The 16773-nt window shown below is 39.7% G+C and overlaps 1 protein-coding gene across 1 annotated transcript; it reads right to left on the bottom strand.

Moving 5' to 3' along the window:
- Positions 1–284: 284 nt before the first annotated feature.
- LOC110196430 (protein phosphatase 1 regulatory subunit 3C-like) lies at positions 285–3325 on the bottom strand. The gene is made up of 2 exons (XM_020969662.2): positions 2915–3325; positions 285–2624 (listed from the first exon to the last, which is right to left on the bottom strand). Exon 2 carries the CDS (start codon positions 2590–2592, stop codon positions 1897–1899), a length of 696 nt encoding a protein of 231 aa, XP_020825321.1. The 5' UTR covers positions 2593–2624; positions 2915–3325; the 3' UTR covers positions 285–1896.
- Positions 3326–16773: the final 13448 nt, after the last annotated feature.

Genomic DNA, 16773 nt, shown 5'->3' with positions numbered 1-16773 from the left:
AATTTCCCCCAGTTTCTTTCAGTGGAGTCAAAATTGAAAGACATAGGCAGAGATGAGGGAATGAGGGGCAGGAATAACTGTTCCTAGGGATACAGACAGAGCATGGATCTTGTTGCACCCTACAAGTGAACCTCCTGGGGGCAGTTTAGTCAGAGAAATAAAACCATTGCAACTTGCTCATCATCGCCATAACTTTCACTCCCAACAATTGCAAATAACTGCATTCATGAAGCATTTAACTTCTGCAAGCAATTGTAGGACAAGTAAAGTAATCAAACAAGGAATAAGAAAATAACTTTTATTAAAGCTCTTTCATCATCAGTTCAACTTAGAAAAGTTTTTCCAGAGTTCAAATAGCCCAAGATATTTTACTAGAGTCACAGTGGTGCCAAGTATGTCAACATATTACATGAATTGCAGCTCTACATAAATTATTTTTTAATAGAATAAATTATTAAATATATATTTTCCATTTTGAATAACATCTTTTAATCAAGAGAAAGACAAAGTTGAGATGTGAAAGTAAGAGGCAGATTTAAATTACTCTCACAAACAGTTAAATTTAAAAAAAAATAAATCCTTCTGTAGGTAGAAGAATGCTTAGGGGCTAGAAAAATATTTTAAATTAAAACACAAATGTAAAAGCATAAGGAATAGAAAAGGACTCAGCATGTCATTAGTATGAAGACCAGAAAAGCACCCTTTTTCCTACAGGCACTTTCTACTAGAGTATGTGATTATCGTTATTCAGTTTTGTCCAACTCTTCCTGACTCTGTGGACCATAGCACACCAACACTGTCATGGGTTTTTTCTTGGCAATATGACTTATACAAAGTCCAAGAGACATAGTTTCTGGGTAATTAATCATTTTATTAATTAGTGCTAATGGATAATTAAAAGGCTTAGTCATTTGGCCATCTCTCATGAACCAAAGACAGATCCTGGAGGCTTCTTGCAGTTCCCATCTGCCCTTGGAAGATGGGGGGGGTATTCCCAAACATGGGTCAATTAACTCTGATTGGTTAACAATTAATGAGAGAATGGATATTATAATGTTAGGTGGGCCTGTTCTAATGAGGGGCTGGGAGAAGTAACTGATTATGTCCCTCTTACTCCCAGACCACTCCAGCTTTGGGCAATCTAGACAAAGGGTCTACTCCCCTGAACAAGACTGAGGAGGAAGTTAATTCAATGTTATTATCAGCAAAGTCTTTCAGATGCTGGCTTGACCTAGTAGAGAATGACTAAATAGGAAGGGGGAAAAAAACCCTGGATCTCTAACAATTGGTTATTTAATAGTCATTCTTCTCAGCGAAAAAACTGGAGTAGTTTACCATTTCCTTCTCCATGGATGAAGGCAAATGGAGGTTAAGTGACTTACCAAGGGTCACACAGCTAGTAAGTGTTGAGATCACATCTGAACTCAGGTCTTCCTGACTCCAGGCCTAGTGCTCTATCCACCAAGCCACATAGTTGTCTCTATAAAAGTATATAGGTAATTAAAACATTAACTGAAGTTCCCCCTCCCCCAGTTTAAAATCAACCCTAAAATTCTGCAAAAGAACAGTGCTGCCAGTGTCTTCCTAAAGGAAGCTTCACTTCTTAAAACAACACCCATAACTTCACACAAAAGCCAGGAAGGTGATTCCAGTTTTGTATGAGGAGGATGAAAAGCGCTTGAATTCTATGCCCAGTTAGTAACTTAGTTCAGGTATTTATTAGTCTTTCTGTAACTCTAGCAGCAGAAAAGTTTGAAACCATTGGAAAGAAAACATGCCTTCATGCCCAGACTAGGTAAAAGCCCTGCTAGTCACAGGAAAAACCTCTAGATGTCGGCAAAGAAAATAGGCAGCCCATCTGTGGAGGCTCAAAGGGGAGATTCAGAACTATGCTTACTAACAGGGTGCAAGAAGAAAGTCTGAGGGCTTCAGGTGGTAGTTATAACCCTGGTTATTGTCCCAGTAAATCTGCTGAGCACACTGAAAAGAGAAGCAGAACTGGATGGTGCCAGCAGGGCCTGGGAGACCACTGGGCAATGCCACCTGGAAAGTGAAGGTGTCTACTTCACCTCTGAAATGATAAGGCACATAAACACAGGGCACATCAAGGTACGAAGTCCAGGCATCGAAAGTGATGCGCATTTGCACAATCTTCTCATATCCCAGGTTGTGCACCTGAACCGTACCTTGCAAGAAGCGCCCCTGGATGGCACACTGCTCCAGGCACACCTTCTGGGTCTTCAGACACCTGCAGAAGCGATCGTAGTCATCCCAGGGCTGAGAGAAACCAAGGGCATAGCTGGACACCTCCTTGGGGCAGGCTGGCACCGGTTGCAGCATTCTGCTCAGGGGCGGCAGTTCTTCTTTAGGATTTGTAACATCACAAGAAAAATTGTGCACGATGATCAGAGGCAGCCCCTTCCTGTCAGCGAATACCACCTGTTTCTTCGGGTGCTGGCGTTTGGGCTGCCGAACCCAGCAGGGGCGGAGGGGCAGGTGAGGCCGTAGCTCCGCTCCGTAGGAGCTCAGGAATCCGTGAAGGAGTGAGTTTTGACTCAGGGAGAAGCGCGATGTGAGATCTATCCCAGGCATCTCTAGAAGGGAAAAGGTCCAGGGGCGGAATCCTGTAAGAGATTGAAGGGGGAAGAAGGGTAGAAGTTAGAGGAACTGGGAGGTGGCGTGGGGAGATGTCTTTAGCTTTACAAGCGCCTCTCCCTCGCAGTCCCTTTGGGCGATTGCACCCAAATCTCCGCATCTTTGAGGTGGAGACTGAGGAAGGAAGCTCAGAGAAAGGATTAGAAGAGAACCGAGACAGGAGGTGAGAGTGGGTTGAGACTGGAATCTCACAGGGAAAGAAAGAAATCTGAAGCTCATACACAAGCCTTAGGAGGAAACCGGGCCAGCAAGGACTCACTTAGCGCAACGCAGACTCAGGTAAGATCGGCAAGTTCGGTGCTCTCTAAGGAGAAAGCGGAGTTATAGTCAAAAACCTAGGTGTAAATACTCTGGAACTGTCTCGTCCCCAAAGCTTACTGGTCATGACCCAGTCAGTACAGACTCTTTTAGATTCAGCCAATCAAAAATCTCCACTGCTGTAATTAGCCAATAGTTAAAGGAGAAAAGTGAACCAAGTGTCTCCTTATGCTTCTGCTAGTTCTGATAACTTTAGGCTGACTCTAACCTTGACCCTGCGGTCTAATTTCCGGGTTTAACTGCCAGATAAACTTGCCCTTAGGATTTTCTTTTCCTGCTGCTTCTGGTATTCAGACTACCGGAGTCTCTCTACTGAGCAAGAGAGCAAGGGCCAAACATGGACTTGTGAAGATGGTTACTTTTAAAAGTGCCACAAAAAATGTAAGGCCCTTTGTTGAATTTAACTAGTTCTGCTTTTAGTTTATTTCTACAAGTCAGTACCATTTGGTATTGTGCTGTGTCAGTTTAATATGAACTCCAAAGTTACTGTTTGATATGGGCCCATAAAGTTTAGGGTTTCACTGCCTGTTAGAACTGAAAGGGAACTTTCAACCAAACTTTGTTAAAAATTCTGTTTTATTGAGGAGAAAATTGAGGTCCATTCAGGCAAAGTGACTTGCCTAAAGTCACAGAGAGAGTTAACGTCACAAGTGAAATTAGAACCTGGGTCTTTTGACTTTTCTGGCACAATGGGCCGCTTTAGAGGGTTAAGACCTTGATTTTATTATTTCACCCAGTGGAGATCAGGACTTGTCATTGATTCACGATAACCAAACCCACAAGAAATTGATTTGTAAACAGGAATGCCAATTTATTAATTAATAAAAAGGACAAGAAGGTGGATAGTATTATCTTTTCATTTTCTAAATACTCAAGTTCTCTAGCCAGATCATCTGCTTTTCCAGCATCAAAGAGCTTATCTGGAAAAGCCAGATAACTGACCAAGCAAAAGATTATTTGGTGATCATGGAATTACAGAGAAAGCAAATTAGTTAATTTTAGCAGCCAATTTCTTTCAAAAGAATGAATCTTTCCAGTAACTCATATTACCTAACATAAATTCTTTTAGGTAGTGCAGTGGATACAGAGCTGGGCTTGGAGTCAGGAAGATCTGAGTTTACATTTGGCCTCAGACACTTCTTATCTGTATGACCCTGAGCAAGTCACCTAACCTGTGGGTAACCCCTGTCCCAAAGGCCATTGGTATGGAACTCTCTCCTTATTGGTGGAGATGAATGCCCTGTCTTTTGTAAAGGGGGCAGAGGAGTTGGTGAGAAGCAAGAGCTTCAGTACCCAGCCAGTGCCCCCTTTGGTGACCCTTCAAATAGAAGTTTCTCTTCAGGACTTGCTAAGTGAGTCTCTTTGGGCTTTGAGATAAAAGATGGAAGAGTCCAACCCTATTTCAGATTGCTGAAGGAAGAGACTCTTGGGAAAACATAAGAGTAGGCAGTCTCCATCGTGTCCCAATTTTCAGCTTGCTACTTCAGACTTTGGCAGATTTCCCCTTGGGTGAGATCCAGGGCCCTCTCTCTGGCTTGAGCTGAGTTATTATTACTCCCAATGGGAAAACACCTTCCTTCACTCTGTTTGTCTAGTATATACGCTCCTATGTATACCTTCTCTGATTTCTGCTTTGCTACAACTGAGATAAATGGACTTCTTTGCTATTTGCTGTGTGTGTTCATTGTTAGAGCTTGGGGTCTCCTTGCCCCCCAGAAATGACAATCAAAAGTTAGCTCAAACCTGATCACATCCTTTAGATTAAAACTATTTAAGGGAGAAGACAGATAGACTTCTAACCTGGCACTCACTCTTTCTGAGAAAAGCAGAGTGGTGGCCTCCAGCACCAACTTCCTGCTTCCTCTCCTGACAGGAATGTTGTTTTTCATTCTCCAAGAGGACCATGACATCAGGGAGGTGATGCCATGACGTGCAAGTGAGGGAGGGCTGTGCAAAGTCACCAGCTTCACTTTCTCCTCCAGAGTCATCTGGGTCCAGTGGCAAGATATGGATCAGGGTGACTGAGGATGGCCCCCAACAAGAATGAAAACCTCTCTTAAGGAAGGGTGGGATGAGAAGAAGCTAGAGATGTCTATTCTGCTTCCCATCAAGCAATATAGTGACAGGCTTTTCACCACATGTGGGCCTCTCTCTCTACATAGGGCTCATTCTGTTACTACACAGGGGTGCTTTGTCCGTAAGAATATATTTGATCACTTTTTTGGGTAAGCTATTATAGGTTTGGGGGGCTAGGCGTTTTATAAAAGCTGGGACAATTTTCTTTGTCCTGAGCTAACTCAGTATATTTTCTCTGTACCAACCCATGATGTTTCAAATGGAGCTACTAAATTGACTAGTCACCAATAGAGTGAAACAAGGCTGTGTGTAGGGCAGCTAGGTAGCGCACAGCAGATAGAGCACGGGCCCTGGATTCAGGAGGACCTGCGTTCAAATCTGGCCTCAGACACATAACAGTTACTAGCCGTGTGACCCTGGGCAAGTCACTTAACCCCACTGCCTAGCCAAAAAAGAAAAAGAAAAAGAAAAAACCAAGGCTGTGTGCTTGCTCCCATGTCATTTAGCGTGATGTTTTCAGCCATGTTGTCAAATGCTTTCAATAAGGATGAAAACGGCATCAAGGTCAGCTACCACACTAACAGTAAATTCTTCAACTCGAAAAGACTACAAGCCATGACCAAAGCGAAGGGAGTGTTGGTGCATGATTTTCTGTTTATAGATGATTGTGGGCTCAATGTAGCCTCTGAAGCTGAGATGCAACAAAGTATGGATGGATTCTCTGCTGCTTGTGCTAATTTTGGCCTAACAATCAACACCAAGAAAACACAGGTGCTCCATCAGCCAGCACCACACCATGCATACATGTAACCATTGGTTACGATAAATGGAGAAGTTCTGAATGCTGTGGATAAGTTTACTTACCTTGGCAATGTACCTTCCAGGAACGTACACATTGATAATAAGGTTGATTCAGACATTGCCAGAGCTAGCTCAGCATTTGGGAGGCTCTAAAAGAAACTGTGGGAGAGAAGTGGTATTAGACTGACCAGGCTGAAGGTCTACAGAGCCATTGTGCTGATCTCATTGTCATATTCCTGTGAAACCTGGACAGTATACCAACGCCATGCCAGGAAACTGAATTGCTTCCATTTGAATTGTCTTAGGAAGATTCTGAAGATCACCTGGCAGGATAAGATACCAGACACTGAGGTCTTTTCTTGAACCAAACATTCAAACTGTGCTTCAGAGAGCACAACTCCAATGGGCTGGCCATGTTTTTCAAATGCAAAATGTATGCTTGCCAAAGACTGTTTTATGGAGAACTCACACAGGGCAAGCGTTCACATGGTGGTTAGAAGAGGTGATACAAGGATGGTCTCTCTTACGAACTTTGGAATTGATTGTGTGACATGGGAGACACTGGCACAGGACTGTCCAGCATGGCGTGCCCATATCAGCGAAGGTGCTGTGCTCTGTGCGCAAAGCAGAATTAAAACAGCTCAAAGGAAATGTAGGATGCACAAATGCAGAGAATCCACCCCATATGTTCACACAGACTATTTGTGCCTGACCTGTGGTAGAATATTCTGAGCTTGTATTGATTCGATTAGCCACAGTTGGACGTACTGAAACTTGACTCTAGCATAGTGATGTCATTTTGGTCCTCTTCAGGAATGAAGGACAACAGTCAACCAAGTAGACTGACTATACCCAGGTAAGAAGTATCTGAGGCCAGATTTGAGCTCAGGAAGATGAGTTTTCCTGACTTCTGGCCTGGGACTTTATTGATAGTACCACCTAGCTGCCCCATATCCTTTGACTACTTATCTGTTGAGGAATGGCTTTTAGTTCTATATAAATGTTAACTGTTTATATATCCTGAATATACCAAATCCTTATCAGAGAAATTTTATACAAAGTTTTTCCCCCTAATTCAACTGTTTCTCTTCTTACAGGGGCATGAGTTTTGTTTGTACAGAAGGTTTTCAGTTTCTTGTAATCAAAGCTATTTATATTCTATTGTGTAATTTCTTCTTTCTCTTGTCTGTTAAGAATATATTTCCTTCTCATAGCTATGAGAGGTATATGTGATCTGCTTCTCTTCAAAATATTTTATAATACGATCTTTAATATTAAGGTCATGTATCCATTTGGATTGTGTTGTGAAATATGGTCTAACACAAGATATAGCAGCTTCTACATTATAAGACCATAGGTGCTGGAACATAATATTTTGAAGAGGAAAAGAGCCAGGATTGTGACCAAAAATAACTTACCCAGCAAGGTTGAGTATAATCCTGAATTTTTTTTTTTTAAAAAAAGGACATTCATTGAACTGAAAGACTTTCAGGTATTTGTAACAAAAAGACCAGAACTCAATGGAAAATTCGACATATAAATTCAGAAGAAACATAAGGTAAACATTAAAGACCAATTATAAGGGACCCAATAAGGTCAAACTGTCTAATTCTTATATGTGAAAATATTATAAGTACTCTTAAGACTGTTATCATTACTTGGGTAGTTTGAAAGAAAGGCTTAGGCTGAGCTGAGTATGATGGGTTAATTCTTAAAAAATAAAGCTGGGTAGGGAGAGGTAAAAAGGAGAAATTATCTCATATAAATGGGGTATAAAAGAAAGGTTTGATATACAGAAGAAGAAAGTGGGGGTGGAGGGCTGGTAGTGTTGGAACTTACTCTCATTGGAACTGGGTTAAAGAGGAAACAACATATGCATCTAGAAGGGTATATAAGTTTTCTAAATTTATAAATGAGAGTATGAGGGGATAGGATAAGGAAGGGACTTTTAGAAGACTGTATAGATTAAGAATTAGGAGGGTGGGGGAGAGGATAAGGAAGGGACTTTTAGAAGGATGGGTAGATTAAGCAATAAGAGGGCAAGGTAGTGGTTAGAAGTAAATTCAGTTCCTCAGGAGGGATAAGGTCAACAGTGTGAGAAGGATAAATAGTGAAGAAAAATAGGATGGAGGGAAATACGCAACTTATAATTACAACTTTGAATGTGAACAGGATGAATTTACCCATAAAAGGAGAATTGCAGAATGGATTAAAAATCAGAATCTGACTATATGTTGTTTACAAGAAACACAATTAAAAATGAGAGATACACACAGTTAAAATAAAGAGCTGGAGTAGAATTTATTACGCTGATGTAAAAAAAAAAGCAGGGGTAGCAATCATGATCTCAGACAAAGTTAAAGCTAAAGCAGATTTAATTAAAAGAAATTGTTAACATGGACTCTGTAATGACTATACTACAGGTTAGAATTTCCATTCTTCACAGGAGGGCTAGACAAGAGTTACACATCAATTAGCCAATTAGAAGGATTTCTGAGGCTCAGAGCTGCTTGACATACCAGTGATCCTTTGCAAGTGAATGCTAGCCAAATTGACTGCAGCTGCTGGAAACCATAGCGCTAGCTTTGACCATCACGAGGGCAACCTTGAGCAGAAGCTGCAGACTCAAGACCTTGCTGGGGATCTTCTAAACATCCTGCTGACTGGTTTATTGTGTCTACAGATGTCTTCTCCCTCAAACACTCCTCCCCCACACTTTCCCTCCCCCCTTCCCACCTGAAAGCCTCTAGATACCATATTATCTCCCCCTTTTCCCACTCCTCTTTGAGCAGCTGAGCACTCTTTCTCCCTCGAAGGTGTTTTCTCCTCTTCAAGCTTCTTCTCAGACAGTAAACACTTTTGTAATCTGGGACTAAACTCTGTTTTCATTTAAGGCCCCTTTGTTAGGTCCCGGAGTATTTTGTTAACAAGATAAACAGAGAAACTACAGTATGTGTCACGAATATTATTCAATATTGTTTTAGAAATGCTAACAATAGTAATGAGAAGAAAAAGAAATTAAAGGAATCAGGATGGGAATGAGGTAATAAACTATTTCTTTTTGCAGACAATATGATGATATGTTTGGAAAATCCTAAAGATTCAACTATTTTTAACAAGTTGAAACAATAATTTTAGCAAAGTAGTAGGAGGTGAAATAAACCCACATAAATCATCGACATTTTTATATATCACCAACAAAATCCTGCAAGAAGAGATAGCAAGAGATATCCCATTTAAAATATCTGTAGACAGTATAAAATACCTGAGAGCACACCTGCCAAAACAGACCCAGGAACTACATGAATGTAACTATAAAACATTCTTTATACAAATAAAATCAGATTTAAATAGTTAGAGAAATATTAATTATTCTTGGGTAGGCAAAGCCAATATAATAAAAATGACAATTTTACCTAATCTATTTATTCAATACCATTCCAATTAAATTACCAAAAATTATTTTACTGAGTTAGAAAAAATAATAACAAAATTCATTTGGAAGAACAAAAGGTCAAGAATTTTAAAGAAACTAATAAAAAAATGTAAAGGAAGGAGGCTCAGCAGCACCAGACCCAAAAAAATACTGAAGAAAATAAGACCTTAAAAAATAGACTCCCAAAGTTAATCATTGCACAACGTGGCTGTTACTATGTACAACATTCTCCTGGTTCTGCTCACTTCACTCAGCATCAGCCCATTCAAGTCTTTTCAGGTTTTTCTAAAGTCTGCCCGCTCATCATTTCTTATAGTACAATAGTACTCCATTATATTCATATACCACAACTTGTTCAGCCATTCCCCAATTAATGGGCATCCCCTCAGTTTCCAATTCTTTACCACCACAAAAAGAGCTGCTTCAGATTTAGATCTCCAAAAGTCTCATGATGGAAAATGCTATCCACATCCAAAGAAAGTACTATAGAGTTTGAATGGAGATTGAAGCACACTATTTGCTATTTTTTCCCTTCTGTTTTGTTTTGTTTTCTCTTTCTTGGGGTTCCTCCTATTGGTATTAATTCTTCCTTACCACATGACTAAAGTGAAAATATGTTTAATAGGAATATATATGTATAGCCTCTATCAGATTGTACGCCATCTTGGAGGGGGAAGAGAGGGGGAGAAAAATTTAAAACTCAAAAGCTTATAGAAGTGATTGTTGATAAATCATAATAAATTAATGAAATTTTTTTTAAAATAGACTAGACTAAGGCAAAAAGGTCCAAAAAGCCAATGAGGACAAGAATGCTTTAAAAAGCAGAACTGACCAAATGGAAAAGGTCACTGAAGAAAATAATTCCTTAAAAATTGGAAGAGAGCAAATGGAAGCTAAAGACTTTATGAGAAATCAAGAAATTATAAAACAAAACCAAAAGACTGAAAAAATAGAAGACAATGTGAAATATCTCATTGGAAAAATAACTGACCTGAAGGTTATGAACAGGAAGTTTTCAGATGAAGAAATTAAAGCTCTCTCTAGTCATATGAAAAAATGCTCTAAATCACTATTAGAGAAATGCAAATCAAAACGACTCAGGTACCACATCACACCTATCAGACAGGCTAACATGACAAAACAGGAAAATGATAAATGTTGGAGAAGATGTGGGAAAATTGGAACACTAATGCATTGTTGGTGGAGTTGTGAACTGATCCAACCATTCTGGAGAGCAATTTGGAACTATGCCCAAAGGGCTATAAAAATGTGCATACCCTTTGACCCAACAATAGCACTTCTAGGGCTGTATCCCAAAGAGATCATACAAATGGGAAAAGGACCCACATGTACAAAAATATTTATAGCAGCTCTTTCTGTGGTGGGCAAGAATTGGAAATTGAGGTAATGCCCATCAATTGGGGAATGGCTGAGCAAGTTGTGGCATATGAATGTAATGGAATACTATTGTGCTATAAGAAATAATGAGCAAGCAGACTTCAGAAAAACCTGGAAAGACTTGTATAGACTGATGCTGAGTGAAGTGAGCAGAACCAGGAGAATATTGTACATAGTAACAGCCATGTTGTGCAATGACTAACTTTGATAGACTTAGCCCTTCTCAGCAATGCAAAGATCTAAGACATCTCCAAAAATCTCATGATGGAAAATGTCATCCAAATCCAGAGAAAGAACTATGGAGTTTGAATGCAGATTGAAGCATACTATTTGCTCCTTTTTTCCTTCTATTTTGTTTTGTTTTGTTTTTTCTTTCTTGTGGTTCCTCCTATTGGTTCTAATTCTTCTTTATAATACGACTAATATGAAAATTTAATATGAATGTATATATAGAGTCTATATCAGATTGTATGCCATCTTGGGGAGGAAGGTGGGAAAGGAGGGAAAGAAATTTAAAACTCAAAAGCTTATGGAAGTGATTGTTGAAAACTAAAAATAAATTAATAAAAAAATCAATTTAAAAAAGAAAGAAAGAAAAAAAAAATAACTGACATGGAAAATAGATCCAGGAGAGGTAATTTAAAAATTATTGGACTATCTGAAAGCCATGATCAAAAAAAGAGCCTAAACATCATCTTTCAAGAAATTATCAAAGAAAACTGCCCTGATATTCTAGAACCAGAGCATAAAACAGAAATTGAAAGAATCCACCAATCTCCTCCTGAAAGAGATCCTAAAAGGAAAACTCCCAGGAACATTATAGCCAAATTCCAGAGTTCCCAGGTCAAGGAGAAAATATCGTAAGCAGCTGGAAACACAATCAAGATAACACAAGATCTAGCAGCTTCTACATTAAGGGATCAGAGGGCTTGGAATATGATAATCTGGAGGTCAAAGGAGCTAGGATTAAAACCAAGAATCACCTATCCAGCAAAACTGAGTGTAATCAATGAGGGGGAAAAATTGATATTCAATGACATAGAGGAATTTAAAGTGTACTTGAGAAGCCAGAGCTAAATAGAAAAACTGACTTTCAAATAAGACTCAAGAGAAGCATGAAAAGGCAAACAGGAGAGAGAAATCATAAGGGACTTATTAAAGTTTAACTGTTTACATTCCTACATGTAAAGATATTTGTAACTTGAGATCTTTCTCATTATTAGGGTAGTTGGAGGGCATAATATATATAACATATATAGACAGAGGGACAGGATGAATTGGATGAAGGGATGATATCTAAAAAATAAAAATAAGGCACGAGAGAGGAATGTATTGGGAGAAGGAGAAAGAAAGATGTAGAATGGAATAAATTATCTCACATAAAATAGGCAAGAAAAAACTTTTACAGTGGAGGGGAAGAAGGGGAAAGTGAGAGGGAGTAAGTGAATCTTACTCTCATCAAATTTGGCTTAAGGAGGGAATAACATACACACTCAATTGGTTTTGAAAATCTATCTTACCCTATAAGAAAGTAAGGGGAAGGGGATAAGGGGGGGGGTGATAGTAAACACTTTTGAGGAGGGACAGGGTCAAAGAAGAGAATAGAACATATGAGGTGGGATAGGATAGAGGGAAATATAGTTCGTCTTTCACAACATGACTATTATGGAAGTGTTTTGCATGACTACACATGTATAACCTATATTGAATTGCTTGCCTTCTCAATGAGGCAGGGTAGGGAGAGAAGAAGGGAGAGAATTTGGAACTCCAAGTTTTAAAAATGAATGTTAAAAGTTGTTTTTACATGCAACTGGAAAATGAGATACACAAGCAATGGGGTATAGAAATCTAGCTCACCCTACAAGGAAATAGAAGGGGAAGAGGAAAAGAGAAGAGGTGGGGTGATAGCAGGGAGGGCAGATTGGGGGAAGGGGTAATCAGAATGCATGCTGTCATGGGGTGGGGGAGGGGAGATATGGGGAGAAAATCTGGAACTCAAAATCCTGTGGAAGTGAATGTTGAAAACTAAAAATAAAGTAAAATCTTAAAAATGAATAATTTTGATCATACTAAATTAAAAAGTTCATGTACAAATAAAACCCAATGAAGCCAATATTAGACAGTCTTTCAGATAAAGATCTCATTTCTCAAATATATAAAGAACTGTCAAATTTATAAGAATACATGCCATTCCCCAACTGAAAAATGGTCAAAGGATATGAACAGGTAGTTTTTCAATGAAGAAATCAAAACCATATAGTCATATTAAAAATGCTCTAAAATCATTATTGATATGAGCAATGCAAATTAAATCAACTTTGAGATATCATCATACACCTATCAGATTGGCTAAAATGATGAATGCCCTTCAATTGGGGAATGGCTAAACAAATTGTGGTATATGATTGTGATGGAATACTACTCTGCTATAAGAAATGATGAGCTGGTTGATTAGAAAAGCATGGAAGGGGCAGCTAGGTGGCGAAGTGGATAGAGCTTCGGGCTTGGAGTCAGGAGGACCCAAGTTCAAATCCAGCCTCAGACACATAATACTCACTAGCTGCATGACCCTAGGCAAGTCACAACCCCAATTGCCTCACTAAAAAACAAAACAAAACAAAAAAACCAAACATGCAAAGACTTGGACTTATGAAGGAAAATCCAGAGAAAGAAGTGATAAACAGAAGTATATATATGTTCATACACACACATACATATGCATGTATATACATACATGTATATGTTTATACACACATATGTATTTGTATTTAATTGTAATATATACACACACAAATATATGTATACATGTGTACATATATTCATGTTTAATTGTAGCCTTCTCTAGGGCAGGGTAGGAGGGAGGAAAAGTAGTGCACAGCAAAGAACAAAAGAAAACTTAGAAGGAAGAACAGAAAAGCTATGTAGCTTTGAAAACAATATGTAGTATTTATTCCATAGTTTTTCAAAAAGAAGTAAATAGTTTGAAATGGAAATTTATGGTTTTAATTGAATCCTTTACGTTGTGCTGTGTACATGGGAACTTTTCCCCCCTTGTTTTGTGTTTAAGTTAAAAATGAATAAAAAGTTTACAAAATATATTTAAAAAATCCAGGTATTTACTTGTAAGAACAGGATAAGACATTACTTCCCCCACTCCAAACCTTGAAGCACACTTCTCCACAAGTACATACAGAATCCAGGAGAAAGTAGGCTCAAGCTTTGAGTATATGATATGGCAAAGGGGGTAACCATAACTGCTGAAAATCCTTTTCTTCCCTTCCTCTAAGGCATGGTGGATGTGGACATTTTTGCTGGACAACTCGTAGCCATGAAACTGCCTTCTTTTCAGTGAGTTTAGCTTGTCCTTAGCTGCCAATGCATATATTGCTAAGAAGTCCACACCTTCCAATTTAAAGAATGGAACACCATCTTTTTTTTTTTTTAGGCAATTGGGCTTAAGTGACTTGCCCAGGGTCACACAGCTAGTAAGTGTCAAGTGTTTTGGTCTGAGGCCGGGTTTGAACTCAGGTACTCCTGACCTCAGGGCCAGTGCTCTATCCACTGTGCCACCTAGCTGCCCTTGGAACACCCATCTTGTTTCCCTCACCAGGACATAAGCTTGAGGAAAAGGACTTTTCTTGTCTTCATGTACCCAGTGCCTAACGCAGTGCCTGGCACACAGTAGTTCCTTAATAAATGCTCTCTTGATTACCATCAACAGCAAAGCCAGGTGGCCTCTAATTGCAGGTTTCCTGAATGAGAAGCAAAGTCATTTAAGGAAACCTAGTGGTTAACATATTCCTGTTTGAAGAAGCAGTTATGCAAGCATAGCATGAAGTGGTAAATGCAAGGAAGCTTCATCAGATTTATCAGTTGTTCACTGACGTCAGTTCTGCTGTTAGTTTAGCCCTTATCTTTTGCAGAATATATGCAGATCTAAGGAAAAAAAAACCTCTCTCATGACTCTCTGGGTGGGTGGGGTCATCTAAAGAAATAGGCTCAAAATGGTTGAAGCTAATATTGGTTTACTAAGTTCTTTCTTTAACGGTGCAAGGTAAGTTGCAGCATAAGGTATTATGATCCCTACATGACAGCTATTATCAAATATAGTAAGGCTTGTCATATGTAAGACAGATGGACAAGATGTGTTCTTTTTTATTTTTTAATTTATTTTTTGGCTAGGCAATGGGGTTAAGTGACTTGCCCAGAGTCACACAGCTAGTGCATGTTATGTGTCTGATGCTGGATTTGAACTCAGGTGCTCCTGACTCCAAGGCCAGTGCTTTATCCACTGCGCCATCTAGCTGCCCCCAAATGGAAATTGCTTTTTTTTTTTTAGGCAATTGGTGTTAAGTGACTTGCCCAGGGTCACACAGCTAGTAAGTGTCTGAGTCCAGATTTGAACTCAGGTCCTCCTGACTCCAAGACTGGAGCTCTATCCACTGCACCACCTAGCTGCCCCCTAGATATATTCTAAGGGGCATTAGAACATACAAAGGTAGGAGCAAAGGATAGAGGTTGCAGAGGCAGATTTCAACTTAATAAGAAAAATTTTGCTAATCATCCTAACTACCTGAGAGTAGAACAGCAGGCTTCACAAAGGCAGTGAGCTCCTCATCACTGGACATCTTCAGGTAGAGGCTACATAGCCACTTGAAGAACACGTCTTCAAGTGGAGACTAGATACTAACATGGGGTATGTTGCAGTGAGGATTCCAGTTCAAGTCAGGGGTCAGCTTAGATGACCTTTCAGCTTTTGTGAATTCTGTGACCACTGGCATTTTAAAAAACTCCTCTTGGCTTCAGTTCTCTACTGAATAACTTCAATGACAGCAACAGCTTATCTTCTTAGGGTGATTAAGTTACTCAACGAGCATTTACTAACACTTACTATGAGCCAGGCACTAGGGATACAAAGTTAAAAACAACACATCTGTCTTCAAGGGGCATACATTCCGGTAGGGGAGGTGGCATGTAAATCACTAGATACACAGACGGCATTAGCATCTGGAGGATGAAGGGGGAGAGGTTTGGATCTGAGTCATCCTAAAGGAAGCCAGTGAAACTAAGAGGTGGAAGTGAGGGGGCAGAGCATTCCAAGTTCTGGGGACCATCAGTGTTAAAGCACAGAGATGGGAGATGAGCGTCAAATTTGAGGAACTGCAAGTAGACAAGTGTAGCTGGATTGAAGGGGTAATGGAATAAAACGTAAGAAGACTGGAAAGGTAGAAAGGAGTACATTATAAAGAACTCTTAATGCCAAGGGACTTCACATTTGATCCTGAGTGGTAATAGCGAACCACTGGAAATCAACACGGAAGGGGGGAGGTGGGCACTGTGCAGGAAGCAGAGTTAAATGGCCAGAGCTATATTCTGACAGTTGAGCGGAAGATGGATTGGTGTGGGGAGACTTGAGGAAGACCAATTGAGACCATGGCAATAGTCTAGGCATGAGGTGATGAAAGCCTGCATCAGCATGGTGGCTTTGTGAGTGGAAAGAAGGGGGATGAACATGAGATGCTATGAAAGTAGAAACTACAAGATTTGGCAATGGATTGCATATGTGGGGTCAGTGGGGAGTCAAGGATGACACTGAGGTCAACAGGCCTGGCTGAATGGGAGGTGGTGCCTTTGACAGTAATAGGGAAGTTCAGAAGGGAGGGAGGAAAAGGTAAGCTCTACTCTGGACATTTCTGAGGTCCAGAGTATTATGAGATATTTAGTTCAAGATATCCAAGCGGTATTTAGAGATATGTGACTGTGGCTTAGCATAGAGACCAGGGATAGCTATATAAAGCTGCTAATTATCTGCACAGAAATGATAACTGAGCCAACGGGAGCTGATGAGGTAATAGTAAGATTCTATAAAGCAGAGGTTCTTATCCTTTTGTGTGTCATGGACCACCTCTTAGAATGTTTTTAAATAAATGAAGGAAATGCTAAACTTCAGTTAGAGGCTGGTGAAAATACAGAAATAATTTTCCCACCCAAGTTCATAAATGTCTTGAAATCTATCTTGTCTACCTTGAAGGGTCCATGGACTACAGATTAAGAACCAGATATAAAGAGAAAGGAAGAGGACCCAGGGC

The sequence above is a fragment of the Phascolarctos cinereus genome, unplaced genomic scaffold, assembly GCF_003287225.1.
Source record: "Phascolarctos cinereus isolate Bilbo 61053 unplaced genomic scaffold, phaCin_HiC Scaffold_2;HRSCAF=192, whole genome shotgun sequence".
Taxonomy (NCBI): domain Eukaryota; kingdom Metazoa; phylum Chordata; class Mammalia; order Diprotodontia; family Phascolarctidae; genus Phascolarctos; species Phascolarctos cinereus.
This window is presented reverse-complemented; position numbering and strand designations above follow the sequence as displayed.